The sequence below is a fragment of the Spea bombifrons genome, chromosome 1 (assembly GCF_027358695.1).
Source record: "Spea bombifrons isolate aSpeBom1 chromosome 1, aSpeBom1.2.pri, whole genome shotgun sequence".
NCBI classification, from domain to species: Eukaryota; Metazoa; Chordata; class Amphibia; order Anura; family Pelobatidae; genus Spea; species Spea bombifrons.
Window position 1 is genome coordinate 39,216,448 of NC_071087.1, and position 24,335 is coordinate 39,240,782.

The 24,335-nt window shown below is 36.2% G+C and overlaps 1 protein-coding gene across 1 annotated transcript in view; it reads left to right on the top strand.

The window, feature by feature from the left end:
* The window catches only part of SLC7A11 (solute carrier family 7 member 11), a 63,155-nt gene extending 49,844 nt beyond the window's left edge, over positions 1-13,311 (top strand). Inside the window, exons 8-12 of the mRNA XM_053461240.1 lie at positions 394-497; positions 1,394-1,490; positions 8,151-8,300; positions 9,484-9,661; positions 13,196-13,311. Of these exons, the coding sequence (XP_053317215.1) occupies positions 394-497; positions 1,394-1,490; positions 8,151-8,300; positions 9,484-9,661; positions 13,196-13,260 (594 nt within the window). The 3' untranslated portion in view covers positions 13,261-13,311. The remainder of the gene's footprint in view (positions 1-393; positions 498-1,393; positions 1,491-8,150; positions 8,301-9,483; positions 9,662-13,195) is intronic.
* The last annotated feature ends 11,024 nt before the right edge of the window (positions 13,312-24,335 follow it).

Here is a 24,335-nt window from a genome sequence, read left to right on the forward strand (position 1 = left end):
GCAGAATACCCTGAAATATCTTGTGTAGTTGTTGTGGACAAGATATTTTGGAATTCTGCACATATTTTGAACACACATATTTATAAACATTAGGATGAAAAAAATTTAAGGCTATATGTATGATAGTGAATGCTCAAAGAATGCCTTTGGTTAAATATTGATAAATATAACTATCAAGAACATATCTGTGAAGGTTAAAAAGGAGAAATGCTTGGGCAAAATGCTACATTTCAATTTCAATTTGAGAAATCACCACAGAAACTAATCTAATGTTTTCGCTAGACGATGGAAATTTAGCCAATTACCTGTTCTTATATTCTGTTGATAAGCAAGGTCCATCGTGTATTTGCACAGAAAGTATATAAAAGGCTTTTTTTAATCATCTTTTTACAGACATATGCAGAGCGTCTCTTGGGTAACTTTTCCCTTGCAGTTCCCATCTTTGTTGCGTTGTCTTGCTTTGGTTCCATGAATGGTGGTGTTTTTGCTGTCTCCAGGTAAGTCATATGGTTTTATCTTTTTTCAGAAGAAAAAACAGAGTTAAAACTAAACTCGCTGGACAAATACCTACATATGTCTTACAGAATACATAAAATACTAGGCTTTAGCCATTATATATATATATATATATATATATATATATATATATATATATATATATTACACACACTCACAGATTTACATACATAGAAACATAATGCCGTGAATGCAGATAAGAAGCATTTGACCCATCTAGTTTTTTTTCCTGATTTAAAGACACAGACATTAGTCAGTCTCTGGTCTTGTCTTAAAATCAAGATAATTATATGTATATCCCATATATGTTTAAATTCCCTCAACGTATTAGACTCTTAGACACGTCTGCTGAGAGGTAGGCCGCTTATCTACCACCCACTCAGTAACGTAAAAAGTGGGTATACGTATTCATGTCGGGGCTGTGAGTATATACAATAAACAGGGCCTTCCTTTATGTAGAGTAAAACAGGATGGATGTCCTAGGCCTCCTGCTCTGGAGGACCCCGAGCTCACACCTATCCTAGACGTGTAAAATGTTTCTGTTCATATCTGTCATGGTGATTACATGGCGTTGCAGATGGGGTCCCCTACCCATTACTCTACACCCCACTAGGGATTGCCCTGACAATATATATATATATATATATATAGATATATATATATCTACATATATATATATCTATATATATATATAGATATATATATATGTAGATATATATATATCTATATATAGATATATATATACAGTACATATTTGTTTCTTTCCTTGTAAGAAATCCATGTGACTAAATAATATGTTAAACATATACGTGTAAATTAGTTTGACAGAAGTGTGAACCTTTAAATATGTTTATTTTTTTCTATTTTTGTTTGTCAGGATGTTCTACGTTGCCTCTCGTGAGGGTCACCTTCCAGAAATTCTCTCTATGATTCATGTTCACAAACATACTCCATTGCCAGCTGTCATTGTTTTGGTAAGCTAAACATTAGCTGTCCCCGTAACTGTAGGAAGAATTATTTTTTGATTGCTATGGAATGTAGTTTTACTTCCATGGTTCATTATTTTTATGTCGTATACTTTTTTAATGTCGTACATCATTTTCACAATTATCAAAATGATTACACAGATGCTCAATGTAGAGAACAGACCGTTCCGTAATAATGCATTTATAAGATAATTGACAGTAAATACCCATGTCAGAAAAAGCAATAAGACCAATTGCTAAAGTCAGAAAATTGAAATTAACACTATTTAGTTTGATAATTTGATGTAGAATCCAACCATAATTCATCCGTGTTGGCATTTTCTTTTAATGCAAGATTGCGCTTGTTTATATTGAATATATATATATATATATATATATATATATATATATATAATGAATACTAGAAGATACTTGTATATAAAATGGGGAAAATAATGAAGGCTGAAATATCTTGCCAAATATTTAATTGAAATAATTTTGGAAATGTTAAATATGTGAAGGTTTTTACCTATCCCCATAATATTATTCAGTACATTTCAAATCCATCAGTTTTCTAAAAACTTAAATAGGGAAATCAAGAATAAGTAAAAGTCACCTCCTCGGAACAAATTTTATGTTTTGTGTAATATAAGTAGTAAAGGACACTGAGTATTCCTGAGGAAGCAGTTCAATTTAGGTGATTATTTATTTGATGTTATAAAAACACCTACTATGAAATGAAATGGACCATAACCAATACAATTGAGAGACAATTCTCATCAACTTTAAGAGCAGTTAATGAGAAATCGAGAGCACTGCTATGAAATACACACTAATAGTGAGCAACCTTCTAAGCGTGACCATTGTTTAGCCTGCAGATAGATATATTCACACGGAGAAAAACACAATAGTTTTATTTATTTGGGTCTTCTGGAAAAAAAAAAGTTTCTAAAGACTTTGTACCTTGGCGCTTGTTCTGTGGGGAGATAACAACTAATTGGTGATAAGAGCGACTGTGTGACCTAGAAAGAATGCTTGCTTCCCAGGGACTGTATCCGAAAACAAGCGGTAAGCACTATTTGCAAAGCAGTCCCCTATACAGAAAACCCAACAGGTTCACTGCTGCTTGCCCTTGACATTTTTTAAGCCATGACAGTGGCGTATAAGGCCCATAGTTTTAATGACAGCATGGAACGTCCTGAAAGCATGAAGGGGTTCATTGTTTTCTTTCCTGGAGGAGGAAGCAATGTGATTTAAATATATTAAATAAATTGCATTTTGGATACAAAATAAGAGACTTCTTTTACCTGCTACAGACAGATCCACTCCATTCTTTTTCAAGTCCCCATCCCCCAAAGATACACGCCAATATATTTATTTAGAAGATCACACTCTTCACAGAGGACATCTAAATCTTATACAAATATTAGAGAGTGTATTGACACAAGTGGTTATTAAGGAAGAAGAAAAGAAATCATTTGGCAAACTTGCACATAGAGCAGGAGCTCAAAATTAAAAATATCCAAATAAGGAATATTTCATGCGGTTTTTCATTTTACTGTAGCAATAAGTATGCAAACGAGGAGGTTACCGATCCTGACATATTAAGCCAACAAGAAAAGGTGAGCATTTAGCTTAAATTTCTCTTTCCTAGCTAATGATAGCATACAGCGGTTATTAATATGGTTTTGTTTAACTGATTAATGGTGAAGTAGGTCAGCGCACTGTGCCAGAGGAATATAAAATGATAATTAAAATAAGATTGCAGAGAGTTTTAGCGCTAATATGGACGGTTATAGAGCCTGGAGGCAGTCACTTCTTTAACAATCACAGGAGTTAATTTGTCGGCGATGCCTGATGTCAGTCATCTGCAGTTTGGAGATGCACGACGGTGCAAGCATACTTGTGATGTCATTTTTCTGTTTAGGCTGGATGAAGTAAACATGCTGGCAGACAAACTTTTGGTGTGAGGCCACCAGCTAACACTGTATGGACAGATTTAGGTTTAGATAATAAAGATATTCATGCAGTAGTATGATTGGTTAAATTGGCCATTGCATGTCTTTGGTGTTACAGCGGCAAGGGAGAGTTTAACACCCAATTTGGCACAGTGTGCTTGTTTAGAACAGTTTGGGGGGGGTTAATATTATTTGAAGAAGGAATAGTTCCAAGGTTTTGATTAGTCAAGGTTATTCAAAGTCCCAACCACGTTCCAACCACCTTCCAAGAAGTCTTGGGTATTTTATATCATATGTTTTGGAGCATGGTCTCCTCTTTTGTTTGTCAGGCCATGTCCAGTATTAAAATAAAATATCACTTTTTGACCATATGGATGAATAACACCAACTGTCAAAAGTTTGACTACGCATAAAAAAAAACAGATTGTGAAATTTTCAACAAACGTTACATAGCATGTTTATCGTTTAGAAAAAAGCAATTACATCCAAAGAAAAAAGAGAGAAAAAGTAGTTTGTAAAGGTTCCCAGCGCAGCTTTTCTTCCCTTTCTTAAGTTCTAGAATCTTATTATAAGTCCTTGTCATTACTGCCGTCTGGTAACCAACAGAAGGACTTCATCACCTAAATGGCCCCCCTGACTAATGAAAACCTATGGGGAATGTTTTTTTATTAACAATATAAATAATCAGCTCATCTTGGTATTTTAATTTGGAATGGAACCAGATCACATGACTGCTCAAAATCCACATTTAAAATGTAAAGAAGCACATTCATTTTCTTTCATGAGACTTTCCTTTTCAAACTAAAATAGTATTGTTTTGAAAGGCTTAAAAATTCTGATTATGTTTGTTTCTTTATTCCATTGGAAAGCTTTCCAGCATCAGCCAGTGATCAGTCTCACTGGCAGTTTTGTGCATCTGCTTCTGGCATTTAACTCTCTGAGGCTTGAGTGTAAATCACTTCCTATTAGTCTCTGTTCCCTGGGATTGTATGGATGGAAGGGGACTGATTATTTCAGGCTCTTTCGCAGACATGAAGTCTTTTGAAACAGAAGTATGACTAATAAAACCTAAATTTGCTTAATTGGAAGTGAAGTAAAACTCCATCGTCTGAGAATTCACCATGGGCTCATCAAAGACACCACGGTAATGAAGGACACAAACAAGTGTACACATTTATAATGGAAAAAGACTAGTCAGTAAATTGATTCTGTGGTTAAAAACATGTTTCACAGAAAAAAAAAGGTAATAAAACATTCACATTTTGCAATGATAATCAAATTTAGCTAGCAGGGGTACAGTAAAAGCATTATATTGGAGAGAAGGCTAGTCATATCAAACATATGAAACACGCTAAAGAAATAATGAACAGTTATTGATCACGTGTGTTGGGGATAATGATTCACTGCTGGAATCTTGGGTACCATAGCGGAAATATGATCCAGTGGATCTATGGATAATCTCCCATTTTTAGTGAATAGCATTAGGGGTGACTACATAAACCATATTTATAGGGTCTGTCCAATAAACTTTCCTGCTTTCCAGGCAACCTAATTTTAGGAACATGTCCTGGAATAAAAGTACATACTCATGAAAGATGGCCTAAAGTGTATACATACATTTGTATGTGTGATGAAGAGTGACAGAATGCATGTACATATGTGAATGAATGTGGGAGGGAGCAGATTATTTAAAAGCATGCGAATAGAGGGTTAGAAGATATAAGGGGGAGATCTTCCAGATGCGTTTGTAGAGGCTCCTACAACTTAAAGCAGAGTCTTTAAAGTTGATACATTTAATTGACCTCGCATAGAAAAAGATGTATAGTTACATAAACTTTGAGACTTCTGAAATCTGAAATCATCTCTTCTTTCCAAAAGAGAGATGGATAGGTATAACTGAACATATTTCCATCCAAAAATCTGTTTCGATTTATTTTACTTAAATGCTATCCCCTTAAATCTTCCACCTATGTTTATTAAAAACATGTCTGATCTTACCATCTTAGCAACAAATAGAATTAGCAGGCACACCCCACCAAAAAAAAACTTTGCACCATCATGACTTATTATAAATATCCACCAATGTTTTTAAAATGATCTTGGCGTCCATCCCAATGACACCTCCATAAGAGTTTCTTGTCGGCCTAGATTTATCGAACTCAACTTGCAATAAGGGGATAATTTCCACTTCAGTCATTTTTCGTATCAATATCATAGCTAACCATTGCCATTACGTATTGACTTGTCAGTAACCCTGCTGCATTTGTCTGCATTATATAAAGCTAAACAGCATGCCAGATATTGTGAGCACAGCATACGTGTCTAACCCTTCTGGTATGTTTTACTAATTAACTTTCAATAATACGAGAGTCCTCTGAATATTAACTGTCTCCCGTTATCCTTCATAGATTAAATATAAACTGCCTGACAACATGGGCACTAATCACTATTACACCTTACATGCAGACATTAGGCATTTCATTAGGGATGGAGAGTTATTTTTTATTTTAAAGGTTGTTAATAATGCTCGGTGTCAGCTTTACAGATATATTAAGGATTAGTCAGCAGGACAATTATGTAACCGCTTAATAGCCTATCTATAAAAAAAAATATAATTCATGCACTGCTTGAGGATTAGAAAACATCTGAAGTATATGCTGTCAGGAGACATGCTAAGCCTACTGAATGTGTAACATATGCTTGGAATACAAAAACTTCTCCTTGTATAATGAGAAAGGTGGTCGTGGAGCAAAATGTAACCCTTGAAGTTCTGCACATCATCATTCTATCCTCTTCTGCTCACTACGTAATCTTTAACAATATAGTTTGGCCAATTGTTTTCCAGGCTTTAGAAACGAATCGGAAATATAGAAAGCCAAAACAGGTAAAAATAAAATACCGCTCATAATTATGTGCTTAAAACAGAAACTTGTAGATAGAACAACGATAATATAAAAGTGTATTCCATTTCTGTATTTTCTAAAATATCCCAAAATGTGGAATAGGAGTTACCATCTCAACAATTTTTAACAGAGGTGTTGCTAGGAGGTAGCTAAGGGAGCTGAAGGGAAATCAGGAATAAAACTGTGTGAATAAAAGGCATGTATAGAATTCATAATGTGTGTGTAGTTTGAGTGTTATATTGTGTCTGTTTGAGGGTGTATAGAGATCATGGGTATATGGGAAGATTCTGTTAAAGCTAGTAAAGGTCAAGACCTTCGTCATAGACAAGGCCATTTATTATATCACACAGCTTCCAAGTGTCCCTCATCCACAACGTTCTCCCACTGTTGCTCTTGTCTCATTTGATCTGCTGTTTTGTATAGAATAAGCAAGAATTTTGTAATTAGTCAAACGTCTTCTGAATACTGAATCTTACATATATAGCTATTAATAGATCATAAAGTCAGATAAAACAATTCCGCTATTCTAACCTCACCATCTAAAGCAAGTGTCCCTCTTTGGCTTTTTCAAATGTAAGCAGGTATGCTGTCAGCATCCATGCAGACCCAACCCTTATGAGAAATCATTTGATCTATACATAACCAATGATTAAGCACAATAATATGACACTTTCATGCTTAGGATGGGGCTGATCATGGCGACATTTTATGTTATTCCTCATAGCTCTAACAGAGGTCAACATTGGAAGAAGGGAAAGTAGATTTGGACAGTGACATCTTAGTTAAAATTTTCATGCATAAGTAAAGTATTAAATGCACTCCGCACATTATGGTCTGGGCCTGAAATCCTCCAACACTACTATAATAGTCTATATTCAGCCACTGTGTGCATGTAAATCTCTTCATAGAGGAGCTTTGGTGATACCTACGGAGACACGTTCAATTAAGCTACAAAGCTTTTATTTTCTTTGATGTTCAAAAACGTCACTTTGACAATTCAACATCATTTATAGAAGTCCCATGTTGTGAAAAATAGTACTTTACAGGAGGCGATTCAGTTGTTTTCATTGTTATGTCCTAGAGAGACTTTATATATGTTTGCTTTGCGTTTTAAGACACTCTCCAGAGCCGTATTGTTGAACGCCAATGAAGTTTCATGCACGCCTTTTGTACAATTTATGCGTTTTAAAAAAAAGGTCTGTGCCATTCTGACTACCGATGTGTTTTTTTGTTGTAAATGTTAAGCATCTGCCAAAATTACCATGGAATTTAATTATTAACGCTGCGTTTACTGGCTTTTTTGTCAGTTACAGAAAACAGCTTAACTTGTAACTTTTTGATAATTTTCTGTACAACATTGTTTCAGACCCCCACTACCGGGCACTCAAGGGTTTTTCTTAACCTATGTTATGCATTAGCCAGGCAATTGTGAGAACGTATTTCAAACTAACGTCTCCTCTCCTCTTATATTAAAGCTGTAACTAAAACTACGCCTGTAACATGATGGAACAAAACATTTTCCGCTTTCCTTTCGAAATGATCTAATGCCCAATTAATGCACTGTTACTTACAGTATATTCTAAAGTAGATAACAGCTGTATATCTCACATAAAAATGGATATGGACACCATCGAATGTATTTCCATGCAACATTTTGTGCATCACACTGTACAGTGTTTGCCATAAATACATCACATATGTTGAAGCAATGTAGACTCTTGGCATATCCATTCCCACGTGTTCCTTCTATATATGTGTATAGATATGTATAGATATATGTAAATAGTACGAATACCTCTCTTTTGCAGTATCCACTAACAATGGTGATGCTTTTCACTGGGGATATCTACAGCCTTCTGAATTTCCTGAGTTTCGCTAGATGGCTTTTCATTGGATTGGCTGTTGGAGGACTCATTTATCTGAGATACAAACGGCCTGAGATGCATCGCCCTTTCAAGGTATACTCACCTTTGTGTGCTTCTAACATTTATCATGATGTGCAGAGCCTGGCCTCTTACTGTCGAAGGATATTGTGGATGATGGTCTTGTACAGACTATGAAATATTTTGAGCTATCAAATCAAAATCTGTGTAGATGCTTAAGCTGTCCCTGTTTTTTGTGGTCTAGTACTCTGAATTCATGTGGAAACACGTATGTTGTATGTTCAAATTTCTATATTTCTTTTTTCTTGGTTGACCCAATCAAGGTGTGAATGAAGAAATAAGTTCTATTTATGCAGTTTTTATGTGTTCTTGATTTATTGCTTTTGCTGGGTCATAAAATATTCGTTCCATAATGTCTGAGACTCCCACATTAGCATTTCCGCATCATTTTATGCAGTCTTTAGATGCACTTAGTCAGTAGTTCAAGACCTTCTCATGAATGATGGCACTGTGTACTAATATTTCACAAACATGACAAGCCTTGTGTCTTTAAACCATGTTTACTTATGCAAGAATAAACTTTAAACTTAAAAGGTGACTTTCTTTCAGGCTTATTTATTTTTTCTTACTTTACTTTTAAATAACTAACTTGTGGAATCAATAGAAGTCCTTTGAAAATTAAGATATCCAATTTTTTCATATCCCAAATGACATTCATCAGCAGCTGAGCATAAGATACAAAATTCATTTTATTCCACTGTGATAATTTATTAAGCTTATTATGTATGTAATATATATATATATATATATATATATATATATATATATATATATATATATATATATATATATATATATATATATATATATATAATATACACTAACCTTCTCATAATGCTTTGGTAAAATGGTGCTATCTCCATAGCAACAATGAAGTTCTCTAATTAACAGGATCTATGGGTTGCTATTGTACTATAGCCACTTTTCCATCTTTGCCGCAGATTTACTTTTTTTTTTTTTTTTACATCATCCTCTTTTTGAATCATTCATAAGTTCTGGTAAATGTATTTTGACGACATCATAACAGCTGTGAGAAGCTACTTTTGTGAATACACTCCAATGAGAGGTTCAGATATATAGGTAGAAAAAAGGGTGCAACGCAGAGCATTTTCGAACCCCCGCTTTAGTAAATTAGCTGCAGGCTTTCAATAAATGTTGTTAGATTTTGAAACAAAGATGTTTTCCTTTCCTTTTCCAGGTACCAATATTTATACCAGCACTATTTTCCTTTACCTGTCTCTTCATGGTTGCCTTGTCACTCTACTCGGACCCCGTCAACACAGGGATCGGCTTTGCAATTACACTGACTGGAGTACCGGCTTACTACCTCTTTGTCATATGGGATAAGAAACCAAAATGGTTCAAGACATTCTCAGGTATTGTATAGTGCAATTGGCATTACCGATTACAGATGGCGTATTTAATGTTCTTTTATTATTATTCTATACAGTATATAGGTGGTCTTACCATGCTGGCTAAATCCTTGATACAAAGCAAGTTTCAAATAGTTTTTTGTGGTTCCTGAAAACCATTAATGATATTTATCTTTACAAAAGCCCCCTAGTAACACATATGGCAGATAGCTTTGCTAAATAATATGTGTGCTATGATATGATTGCAGTAAACAACATCGCACAGTATCATCAGATGTGATTTTAACAACCACTGCAGACCAAATAAATGCTTGGCACTAAGGATTAACTATAATTAAAACTTGCCTAATTAAAATATGTTTTGCTAGCAAGCTGTTCGCTTTATACAGGTCAGAATGTTACTGAACCTTGTCAGCAAGGGAGGATGGAGCTCTTTTAAAAGAACAGATTTCATTTTTTTTTTTTAAAAAAAAGCCCTCCTAGCATTGTCTTACTTTTGGCTTGATCTTGCCAAGGTGAACCCCAACAGTTTTGTTCTTCTTAAAATGTATGGAATCTGGATTATATTTAGGTATGCTTAAATAAAGTAAGCATTTATTTCTATATAATCTCGCAAATATATGTTTTTTTAACTATAAAACGGAGGACTTGGGTTCACCATAATAGAGTTATTGGTCAAAAAACCCATTGGTCAAAAAACAAACAAAACATAAAACTTTTTTATAAAACAAATACTATTTATAATACTTTTTTTTTTTAAAGTTCATACTAACAAATAACTTCTTCATACATCCCAACCGTTGGAGGGACAGTCACTCTTTTTGACCCAAATCCCTCTACCTCTATTTCCTCTGATGTCCTTCTTTTCTAGGATCTCCAAACGTTTGCTTAGTGACCTACAGCCTTACATTTCATAATAATGTGTATAGAAAAGGCATCAATTATGTTTACAAACTACTGTAAACTATATAAATAATATATATATATAATCCTTCTTCTCAATGCCTTACTTGGTTACCTACAAACCAGTCAATTGGTGACAAAATCACATACAAAAGTCTCGGGAAAGCAATGCCCCTAGTCACACATTTAACCCATTTAACGTGTTGGGAAGTATTGACTTATTCAGCTCTGACCATGCAGCTCATCAAGCATTGGCTGTACTTTAATCCATTTTGTATACAAAAAAACCCCTCTTATCCACCAGCTGTCAGATAATGGTACAAGCTTCCGCTTGATAAATAATGCATATATGAGGCGGGGGCCATAAAACGAGTAAATCTAAATCTGAAAGCAATTCTCTGCATTGTCAGACTTATTGACTGACAAGCAGAATCAGTTCTTTCAGGATCTGTTGGAAGTTTGATTCAAAATCTCAAAATATGGCGACGCAGGACATTTAGTAGCTGCTGTATGATTGAAACGTGACAAAAAAATCCTTTCTAAATCTCAAGCCTGCATGTTGTCAGATATTTTACATATATGTTTTTGGAGCGACTGATGCTACAATTGCATTCTGAGTCTATCTCTTGTGTAGGGAATAATAATAAAAAGCCGTTGGGTTTTCTTAATCTGTTTATCAATAATTCCAATAATTGATTCTTTTGAGCAGTCTAGCAGACTTGATTCAGATAATAACCAAGGTGGCTGAGAAGAGGTTAAAAATGTGTATTGGAACCTGTAAAACAAATACACATTTGGACATTAACCCTTTATATATGTATAGATATAGTTTTTGGTTTTGCTAATAGTTCATATACATTTTTTCTGGCTATGGTATATTCTGTATTAACCGTTCAGCCTTAACTTCACCATATAACATAAATATACATATAAACTATATAAAGATGGATATATGCATGTACTTAATATTCCCTGGATTGTTCCCGCAGTTTAAGTGCGGAGCACAAAAAGCACCATTAAATAAGTATAGGCATTGTTTAATCTTTTTAATTATATATAATAAAACTGGCAAAACATTAAGTAGATTTCTACACATTTCTGTTTGCGATAAAAATGTTAAAAAGATGATAATGCTTGCAGCCAAATCCTATTATAGATATTTTTTATACCACTAGATGGCAATGTTAATCCAATTTTGTTCTATGGCTTCTCTGGTTAAAAATGAACATTTGTTTTTAAAGGAGAATAAGAAATTAAGCTTCTTGGCCATACCTTTCAAGCAAGTGACCCCAGATTTGCTTTATTTATTTATTACACGTGTGCGGGATTTGCGCAACATGGGTAACATGGGTAACGTTCCCAGAAACTGAAAAGTCATGAATGTAACGGACACATTTCAAGGGTATATGTTAATGATTATCAAGGTCCAAATATGTGCAGGACACTAACAAGCTTTGCTCCTGGGGTGGGCCAACAAGACAACCCCAGAGATAATAGTTTCTTCATGTCAATAAATCAATCAGCCTTAGTACCCTTACTGAGAGTTGTTTAACCATAATAACATCTTATTATTCCTTTGGGTTGTATAACAATGAATAATATATCACATGCAGTATAACCCAAGGTGAAACTACCATTTTTAAAATTTTGAGGCTTAGGGATTCTTTCAAACCCCCATAATACGAGGAAGTAAACAATATCTAGTCTGTAAAATATCATTAAAGTGAATCCATTATATTTGCATTGAGAGATATTTACTTAATAACCTTTAGGGTTCTGCAGTCAAGCACGTTTCTACTGAATTTATTGTAGTATATGCATGCTTTACACAAAATAAAGTATGGCATATGTAAATGAATCATGGTGATTAGAACACATTTGTTTGACATTGTAAACCTTTATTCATTTGTAGCAATATATCAAGATACAGTAGCATAGCTAACATACTCTATACCTTGGTAGAGTTTTACACGCCACCCAACACACGCCTAATCCCTCTAACCCAGACTTTGCTTCTTTGCTGCACTCTTGCTAATCCATAGTTAGGCCTCTGCCTAGATATACTTTCCAGAGGCATTAGAGCTGGTATTTAACCCACATCAATGTGTAGTATATATATATACTATACATACATATATATATATATATATATATATATATATATATATTCAGTATATATTTACTATAATGGCCCCAGTGGAAAGCAAAGTGGGGATGACTATTGCTATCATAGTAAACGAACATATCCATTTATTTTTATAGCTTCAGATAAAACACTGTAGGTATGTTTTTTTATAAAATACCAGTTTCTCTTTCTGTTAATCCTTTAATTTGATGTCTAAGGTGTTAAGTCTAATACATTTTAGAAATCCCTCTTAGCATCAAGCTTTGATTTTGCATTTAATTTTCTAGACATTTAAGACATTGATTTGACCTTCCTTGTTGGTAGAGGGCAGTAGGCTGGGACTTATTTTATCAATGCAAAGCAAATAAAAACTGTATTATGTATGACAGGTACAAGGTATACAACATTATGAATACTGATTTTTAAGCAGTCCTCCCTTCTTCTTACTTGAAGATTACTATATATATATATATAATTTAATAATTGTTTGCAATTTTTTTTTTTTATAGACAAAGTGACCAGGATCTTGCAGATAATTTTGGAAGTTGTACCGACCGAAGAAAACGTTTCCTGAGAAGCTAGTTTGCTGGAAGATATGCAGTCCTGTTAGTTCTTCAGTAAAGCCTTTCCAATATATATATATATATATATATATATATATATATATATATATATATATATATATATACGTTCCTCAGATATTTAAGGAAGTGCCAGTGGTTGCTCTCAGAACTGTGCAGATATTAATGGAGTAAATTGCAATATTTCATTCTAAGCATTTTAGATGTGCTGTTTCTTTTTAATGTATTTTTATTTGACCACACTTACATTAATTTAATGCAAACCACAGAGCACACCTCAGTTAAAACCCTCTAGTATGAGAGGTAGCAATAACTAATAACTTGTGCATTGGTATAATTCCACACTTTATTCCTTCCAAGCCTTGAGCTTTGTAAACTGTTTTAATAATTCTTTACAGTTGGGAATCTGTCACAGTTCCAGATTGTGAAATGAGCATCTGAATGTTTTATTTCTCCTGCAAACAACAAGGCAGATATGTTTTGCTAAACACATATCGAAATACTGCACATTAAAAATTCTGTATAGAAATGTATTCTAGATTCTAGTTGGAGTAACCATAAGGCTGTATGTAATATACATATATATATATATATATATATATATATATATATATATATATATATATATATATATATATATGTTGTTGTTAAATGTTCCACTGTATTAAGTGCACTAAACTACCAACATATGTAGGTAAAAATATATATGCATTAGTTTATTGCATATATAGGTTTAATATACCCACCAAAATGGAAAATATAATTTTTCACTGTAGTTTCTCACATTGAGAATCACCATTTTTTTTAGTGATTGTCTAAATGGTCTTCTGATGCAACACCTATAAATTTCGGAGCAAAGTGTTTGCCATTTATGACTAAACATGTAGAAGGAATTTAGTTTTACATATAGTATACTTCCTTTGTTATTGTGTTTGTGAAGATTTTTTTATTGTAAAATACAATCACGGATCAGTCAATCAAAATTATTTATGACCTGACAGATAGAACACATTTTAAGGTCATATCATATTATATATAAAATGGCACCATTTTTAAGCCAAGGTGTTCAGACTACAAGTCTAAGGTGTATAGGTTTTATGTTGTAAAAGCAGAATCCTTTGAAATTGGGTTCAAAGGGCTCCCACGTTTTGCTGAACGAGGTGTGTTTTCCTTGCTTCAGGCATACAACCTCCATTTTTTTCACAGGAAGCTTTGACCGAGGTTTTAGAAAGTGATAAATGTCAAAAGGATTTAGGAAATGTTCCAGCTGAGTACAAGACATTTCAGTTTCAATGAAGTATTGTTGGGCCAGTTCTGTGGTGCTAAAACTGTATAAATGTATCACATAATTACCTTGTATTTATTGTTTGTATGTGAGTAATGTATAATATATATATATATATATATATATATATATATATATATATATATATATAATCAACAAGTATTTTAGATGTCTATGTACTTGAATGTTTAGTTAAACTACAGTAGATGACCTGGTTGTTTTTCAAGATCGCCACAAATAAAACATGGCCTAACATTTAGACACTACTCATAGCCCAAGAGAAAACCGTTCTCTATAGAAGTTATGGCAATGAACATCACAGATTTGAAGAGATAAAGGTATCCCCTACAGCAAGTAAATGCATTTAAGTCAGCCAATAAAGCTTAACTAAATTTACAACTTTTGTTCTTCTACATCCAACTTACAAATCCATGGTCCTATAAACAAACACAAAAACCAACAGATGAGCTTTATAATTTTGTGGTACATCACATGCATATCACTTGTGGGCAGATTATACTCAAATTAATTTTACGGTGTCAGAGTCATAGTAGCTGCTAAGTATATGCAATTATACAATTATGTAAAGTCACATCAATTGTCTGTGTTAAACTGTATAGAAGTGATAATGAGGTGTTGCTATTGATGAACCATTAAAATGTTTTTAGTAAGAATATACAAATATCCTAACTTCTGAATTGTTTCCTGTTTTCGTTATTTACAATGCACAGACACTGAATTTTACATTATCGTGAAACAGAAGCACATAAATCATACTTATGATCACAAGTTTGATGAAAAAAAGTGATACAACTTTGAGGAATCTCTGCCATCCTTCCCATATACCCTATAGGGGGTCATCAATCTGCTTACATTCTAGGACCACCTCTAGTAATTACCAATGGTTGACCTATTCTCCTATACTGAGCATATACCACTAGGGGGTTGTGTTTAAATAATCATAATCAGGACCAGGTTGGTAAAGATTTGACGACCCTGGAACTTTAAGGCCAGAATGCGGCTGGGCATATTCCGCTTGTGGCTGCATGCTGCATCACCTGATCTGGTAGATGTGTGTGTTCTGTGTAACACAATTTTAAGACCAAATATAAAAGAAAAGGTGTGGATGTATCACCCCTTCTACTTCAAAGCATCCTCATCATATACATTGTAAGCTAACAATAGCAGGGACTTCTTCTCCTTTTGTGGCAGTATGTCTTCATGTGTGTTAATGTTCAGAAATCTGTGCTCTAAATAAATACAATCATAAGTGCAATCATATTAACTATTGTTTACAGTCCGTAAACTTACAGGAACCGTTGCTAGGTGGTCCTCCAAATTTTCAACCAAAAGCAAACGTTCCCCTATAGGTAGGACGGCAGTGTGGGGGGATATATCGACATCCAAAATAAAAGTGTAATGTTTAATATTTTCATTATATTTGAATGAGATAATTCTGCAGTGGACATATAAAGATATGGTGAGTGGACATAACTCACCAACAACCTTTCTGTATAGGGAGTTTAATAACATTATTATGTGCAGTAATTAAACTTTCTGTCTGCATTCCACTGTGGTTAACACTGTTAATGAAGTCTGTGGGTATTAAAAGGATGCAATAAAAGTTCATTATTTAGAAGAACCATTACTAAAATAAGTCCAACACACTCCAGCACACCTCATTACACATTTTGCCTGGCTGCTCTAGGGGAGATGCGGGTTCTGTCAAACAGTTTTAAATGTTATGCTTAATGAGCTATACATGTTCTATTTTAACACTAGTAGTTTGCAGTCTCATGTAAATTTCAGCTATTAATAGAAGCTTTATTGCATTCACTAGAGTATTTTTGGTGTCATATGTTGTGAAATCCTGAAATGTTAGGAAACACTGCTACATTCTACAACGTAACAGAATATTTTGTGCTACTCAAAAATAGAACTTTGCTGTATTAGTAACTATTTAGGTTTTTATGTCCTTAAAAGCTCTATAAGAGAGAGAGAGAGATTATCCAACGTAATTTATATGGCTAGGAAATATAAATACATATTTAGTTACTGGACTTATATTTGGCTTTTAATGTGTTAGTGTTCCCTTTCAGAAATAACACATTTTAGGTAAAAATAACTATTGGCAATGGAAATATTTTTAAAAGTAATGACGAGTATGAATTTTGGAATAATGTCACATTTTGAGAAACCCTATTGTTTTAAAATAATTTTGTCTTGAACAGTAAGTAAAGTAGTTATTGCCTAAAGCTATGTTAGGGTGGGTTACATTGGCATTACTACTTTAATAAAGCGATGGAAGCGATGTGAGATGGGAAAGTGGAGTCAGTGGTAAGGAGGGAAGCTTAATACATGGTGAGAGCTGTGTTACTGAACAAGAGTAAACCTAAATAAGGGAAAATCAGGTTTGCATGTTAGGAGATGAACGTAGGGGTATAGAAAAAATACTGCTATGATTGTGCCAATAGCGTGTCTTGGCTGAGCATTACCCTAGGTCGGATGATGGACAATCCACCTACTTACTTCCACTGCTGTCGTCCTCTATGCTGGGCAAAAGGATATGAATTCAACTCGCCGTGCACTGCATTTAAAGAATTTATGGCACCAAGTAAGTTTGGTATGGAAGCTATGCCACAAGGCACAATGCTCCATTGTATATGTGGGCAGGTTGCAAGAGAAATCTCTGATTTCCCCAAACAGTACATCAGAAGAATGGTTGCCTCCAGGGCCGGCCCTACAAGCGTTTTTTTTTTGTTTTTTTTGAAGCGGAGGAGAGAGAGAGGGGCACCGAGTGGTTTTCGCTTACCCGCTCGGCGCCCCTCTCTCTCTCCTCTGCGGCGAGTCTCCCTGTTCGGTCTCGGTGCCGGCTTGTAATGCAGAGCGCCGGAAGTGACGTGAATTTCCGGCGCTCAGCATTACAAGCCGGCACCGTGGCAGCACAGGGAGACTCGCCGCAGGACTGTTTAAAGGTAAGTACCGGGGGGGGGTAGATAATGGGGCGTCGGCGAAGTTTAAAATGCCGCCCCCCGGCCGCGACGGCGGGGGGGGCTGCCATTTTAAACTTCGCCCCAGGCGGCGTTAAGTCTTCGGCCGGCCCTGGTTGCCTCCCACCTGAAACTACTGCCCTAGTTGGCAGTAGTTGGTAAAACTACTGCCCTAGTTGGTCTAAGTCAGATTACACCACTGTGCTTTGACCACTATTATAATAATATGTAGAGGAACCCATGCCTGTGTGATGTTGGGAAGAAGGGATTGCTACATGCTGACTTGCGATTGATTATAAGAAATAACAAATGTCCTGTAAATCATAGGTAAAAGATTGCAGCAATTAAAGGGTTAGTATTGGCTTTACCATTAAGGTGGCTTCGGGAGTTTCTGTATAATACGTAATTGTTTTATATAATTCTTCAGAAATCGAAAACGTGCCTTTGTTAGGTAGGAACCTGTCTGAAATCGATTTTAAATTAATTAATGGGCAGTTGACACCAATATCAGGAAGAAGATATGGCATGAGTGCAAGTCAGTGCTAAGCACTGGTAATACCGCTCCCATAACAGATCTGACACACTTGTTGGCAGGCATCATGCAGCTGTGGTTACTTTTGATTTTACAAAAGCACTTCTCAGACGTCCTCGAACGTGTTTGAATACACAGCTACTCAGTTTATCAAACCATACCAAAAATTTTGTTTTTCAAAATTCCTGTAACATCAAAGATACAATTCTTTTTCCATAAATAAAACATATGGTATACACTTAGAAGTTATTTTTATTGCTGTTTTAAGTGGGAAAATATTTGAAGGCAAGTATAACATAAACACAAAGTATATAGATACCAGATTTTTGGTAGGGTGCATTTACAAGTCCCTGCATTTTCTATTCTAAATGTGATTACGTTGTTAACCAGTTTATAAGCCCTAAAACTCCCATTAACACGGCAGAAGTATGTGTGTCGAAATGCCACAGATGGTGTGAAGAATGCATTGCTTTTCATATCAAATATTACAGGGGAAGTAATGTCCGCTTCTTTTTTCATTTATTTTGTACCCTAGTAACGTCCTATCCTTGTTGGTTTTGCCAAGGGCTCCCTAACAAACGAACGTGCCTTCATGCTGGCAAGTGGCTCTGCAAAGTGTTTTACATAAACACTCCGCAGAGCCGAACCTTAAGGTTCCGTCCATTAGTCCGAAGAACGTACGCAACAATAGACAAAAATAACGAAAAACTAATGTGCGCAATACCAACATCTTTGTTCATTTGTTTGTTATTGCGAGGAGGAGAATCTCGCCATTTTAATTCAACTTCTTTTAAATGTTTATTTCTTGTTTCCATGGCAACCAGACGGACGAATGGGATTTTCAAAAATGAAAAAGTTGGACGAACTTCGTCTGAACTGAAGACAGAGACAGATTAATTTAGTCTAATATGAAGATTTTTTTTCCCGCCAAAAAGGAACTCGTAAAGACACACAAATTTTTCGCTGGCGCCCAAGTCTAGCATAAAGTGGCTGAGAGGATTTAATAAAGTACAGTTATGTCAATAAATTAATCAACATAGGCTCACTTCTAAAGTGAACAGCTTCAGGAAGAAAATATTTAGGGATTAATTATGTACAGATTTGTGATTTATGGAATTAAACGTCTCACCACACTTTAGAAGATAGGAAAAACTTTAATTTCATCAATGTAACCATGCAATGTAGAAAACCAACTCTATCCTTCTCACACAAGAAGCTCACAAGGGTTGCCCTTTCCTAGTGCCTACTGACGTCAATCAGAGAGATGTTTCCACTCGGCTGGAATACAAGATTTAGTGAATAAACTACATAAAATAAAATATAATATTTTTACTTATTGTTATATATAGCGCCAGCATATTCCGTAGTGCTATACAATGGGTATATTAATATGACAACAGGTATGTCAGTTGTATCAGTTGGACTACTATTATGTAAGAGGCACCTAAATGATAATTTTTGCATTATTAGTTATGATGAAGACTTTTATCGCTATATTTTAAGAAAATGTTCTGTCAGGGACTTTCAATGAAAAAACATAATTCATGTACATATCAGTAGTACCAAAGTAATGGGATCCACTATCTGTTCCTTTAGTTTTTTAGTCATTGTATTTACAACAAAGCAAGGAATAATTCCTTTGCTATTTAAAAAGGACTTATCTGAGGCATAAATCCTTCTGTTTCTGTTTGCTGGATTTGCGCTAGATCTTTCTTATATCCACATATTGGTCATTTCAGCAGCACCTCAAAATCTGAGTTTATATGAATTTTAGAGTGTGCTTCTCTTTTTGTATTTTTTTTTTGTGTATTTTAATTGCCATTTTAATTAACCATTTTAATTGACCATTTTCCTGGTCAGTACAGCTAGGTGAGATATCTTTGGCTTGAGCCAAGTTAGAGCCTAATGCCTGGCTCGTGAAGAGATGAGGAAGGCAAGCTAAAGACAATCTTAGGGGGCGTGGCTAGCTGTTGGAAGAAATGGACGCCTGTGGTAAGAGCTCCTCCGGCAACTTAGCTTATTTAGCTATTATTCGCTTTCATTTCCCAATATGGGATGCACAAAAAGGCAATCCTCGACCCAGTCGATGTCAGGGGACAGTGCCACTAGCTCAGCACCATCTCTTCGGGAGTAGTTCTGCACCCCAGTGGTGCTAGCCTCGCAAGTCTCCGAGGACCAGAAGGCTTCCTCTCGAGATCTGCGACGTCAGCGTGTGTCTGTCACCTTTCTTCAAGAAACTCAATTTAGGGGCACCTCTCACCCGGGTTTGGTTAATCGGGACTTTCATTTCCCATATAACAGTAATAACCCTCTGTCTAACTCAAAGGGGGTTGCTGTGTTGATTTTGAAGCGTTTTCCTCTGTCCGAGGTTACCCATGTGACTGATACTGAAGGTAGATTTATTTTTGTGAAGGGGAAGGTGACTGGTGGCATGTACACGTTTGCTAATGTGTATGTTCCCAATGTCAAACAACATGTGTGGCTCTCCAGAACACTCTGGAAGGTGCGTGAATTTCAGGAGGGTGTCCTGATTTTTGGGGATACCTTAATGTTGTTCTCAAAACGAAATTGGGAGTATCCCAAACCCCATCTCAGGTGTCACGGAACATACAAACCTTGTTAACAAGGTGCAATTGGTGGATTGTTGAAGAGCTCTTCACCCCACGGATAGAGATTTTTGTTTTTTTCTGTTCCTCACAGGCAGTATTCTCGTATAAATTGTTTGTTTCTCACACATTACAACTTGTCGTCCTTGACGAGTGCCACTTATGGTTCCATTACGTGGTCTGACCATGCTCCCCTGAAGTTGTCCCTTCAGTCCCCGCTTAATAGGCCTACAGAGATTACGTGGCGTTTAAATGAATCTTTGCGGTCTGGAGTCCACGGGGGCATCCCTCTGAGACTTTTCAACTAAGTTGTCACTGGGGATGCCCCTCCCTACAGTTTGGGAGGCACATAAAAATTTTTTTCTATTTATTTTGGGTTTTTTTGTATTAAACTGTTAGACGAAAGGATCATGGGAATAAATGCAAATGAGCACACGGCCCCATATGGCTTATATATCTTTGGACAGAATGCTGCCCTCTGTTGGTTTTACATTAAGTAGCATATGTTTGAAATCCAAAGTTATTCTGCTACTCGACGTAAAACCAACAGAGGGCAGCATTCTGTCCAAAGATATATTAGCCATTGTCTAACAGTTTAATACAAAAAAACCCCAAAATAAATAGAAAAAAAGAGTTTGGAAGTTCGACAAAATTAATGTCCGCGAGTGCGGACATTTAACTGTTGCAGCGGGGAGACCAGCGGATCATGGAAATATATTTTATTTAAATAATTAATAAATGAAAATGAACACATTGCCACATTTGGCTAATATATCTTCGGACAGAATGCTGCCCTCTGTTGGTTTTACGTTGAGTAGCAGAATAACTTTGGATTTCAAACATATGCTACTTAATGTAAAACCAACAGAGGGCAGCATTCTGTCCGAAGTTATAGTAAGCTATTTATACTAAGTTAAATGTCCGTACCGGCGACTTTGTTGGTCGCTGGCACTGACATTTAACTGACACAGTGGGGAGACCACTGGTGTCCCTGCTGTGTCAGTTAAATGTCCGTACCAGTGACTTTGTTGGTCACTGGCACGGACTTTTAAGTTAACTGGTGCAGCAGGGTCCCAGGTTGCTTTTTTTTTTTCTGCCTAGCAACTAGTGGTAAGGGGCCGTGCGAGTGAGCCTATTGGTCGCTTGCACAGCCCTTTACCCTACAGATTTCTGCTCCCGTTATCCAACGCAGCATTGCAGGGGTTAACGGGAGCGGAAATCAGGAATTAAAAAGGCTGTGCAAGTGAGCCTATTGGTCACCTGCAGGGTCTTCCTCTGGCATCAACCAATTGTTTGATGCCAGAGGAAGACCCTGCAGGTGACCAATAGGCTCACTCACACTGCCCTGTAACCCCTGACGACGAACCTTCTGATTTCCACTTCAGTCAACTCCCGCGATGCTGTGAAGATAAGGTAAGTTAGATGGGGGAGGGACCGGGTAGATTAGTAGACGAAGGCGAAGATTCTTCGTGTGTGAGTCTTCGTCTTCGCCTACGTTTTACCTGCACTGTCTTCTCTTCTTCATGTCTTCGGAACGAACACGAAAACGCACTCTTCGTGTTCGTTTTCATGTTCGCCCGAAGACGAATGCACAAGTCTATTATATACACAGATAGAAAGTTTGGAGAGGATTCATAAAGATACGCTGCAAGATGATGACTTTTCCCAACTGCACTACTGTTGCTACTTTTCTTAACCATCAGGCCCAGAGGCACTATACTAGACTTAAAGCCATATACCATGAACATCGTAATAAGCCAGGGAAGTTTTTAGCTAGAGAATTGCGCAGATTCGCTGCTCTGGTGGGGTTACACGCCATCTTCCGTCGGATATAGCTAAGGGATTTGTTGCTTTCTATTCCAACCTTTATAATCACTCCCCTACGCAGGACCGTCCTGCTGGTGCTGAGGACCGCAGGTTGGCTATTGCTCACTACTTATCGAAACACCTCCCCTGGAAATTGGCATTAGATCCGACCCTTTTCTACCCTTTTTAGAGATATAGCCCCAACCGCTTTGCAAACCATTCAGTATTTACTGTTGAGGAATTACATTGTCTCTATTCCACAAAAGCATTATCTTCTATGGGAGCTTACTGCTTTTGAATTGCTACATATGAGAGATACCTTTCCATCACATCTCCTTTCTATTGTTTATATAAGGTTCTTATTCAGGTGGAGGATGACCGTCTGCCCACTTTTGTGGGGAAGTGGGAAGAAGCGCTTGATGTATCGATGTCTAGGTCAGAGTGGGAAAAGATCTTTCGATTGACGCATCGGTGCCAGATCATCCCGATGTATGTTGGAGGTGTGGGTTGCCGGGGGGCTCTGTTTTGCATATTTGGTGGGAATGTCCCCTTATTGTTCCATTCTGGAGAGAGTTATACATGGTATCCTACAGCATTATACTGATTCCCCTCTTCCTTTCCACCCTATCAATTGCTTGTTACATCATTTCTCCTTATCGGTGGCTGTTTATAAACAATCGGTGGTCAGGCACTTATTAAATGAGGCCAAGGCCCTAATCCCCCTGCATTGGGGTAAGACCTCGCTGCCTTCCTTTAGCGAATGAGTTATGAGGGTGGAGAACGTGCGGGTTATTGAGGAGTTGGTGGCCAGAGCTACGGGTCACAAGGAAAGACATGGGAGAACATGGTTTTATTGGTCGTGTTACTTGGCTGATCCCTCGGCACAGGGGGTGGTTTTTGGTACTTAGGGAGCTCCATGTCTTCATATTTATGTTTTACCATGCTGTCCTGCTGTGCCAGGGCTTTGATGTATGCTGTCTTTTTCTTTTATGTTTACTGGAACTGGTCCCTCTCCGCTTCTGCCCCCCTTTGTGTTCCCTCTTTTGTCTCCCTCTCATTTATTTCGTTTACAAAAACAATAAAAAAATTTGATTCACAAAAAAATAAATAAAGACAATCTTAGACTACTAAAATACTACTTTTTTGGTCCAGTCTAACTGTGCTTGGCTTGTGTCTTGCATGTCAAACCTGGATGTGGGCTTGTTCTGCACATTGGCCAGCTAACCCACATCTACTGTTCTTCAAAATGACTGTCTCAACTAAAACACAAACAATTATCAATTTGTATGTTTTTATTGGCCACCCTGCGTAAATATTCACAGTGCAGGGTGATTCCAAAGGGTTCACAATCTTTCTCCTGCAACAGTATCATCAATAGATATAAAGTCAATTTCATAATTTATAGATTTTATCCCATATGTTATGTTTGCTGTTTAAAATTGTAGACATTGGATTATATTTATGAAGAATAATTCAGATTCAAAATCCTAAATAAATTGACAGGAACACTCCATGGGGTGTCATGACAACCATACCACATTTATATTTTTGTCCTGAAATAGCTTGCTAAAATATGGTCACTGACTACATTAATATGACATTAATTCTGGAATATATACAAAATAAATGTGAGAATAACACTCATGCCAAGTTCGAAGTAGTTTGAGACTACTATACGGGCTTATTTATTTTCCATTTTACCAGTGATAAAAGTCACATGCCGCATAGAAGAGGTCAGACTATTATATTCTTTCTCACCATACCTGAGTTAATTAATATCATTATTTCTGTCCACTTGCAAAAGCTGTACTTAATTAAACTTCAAAAATAAATAGGAATAATGATTTGA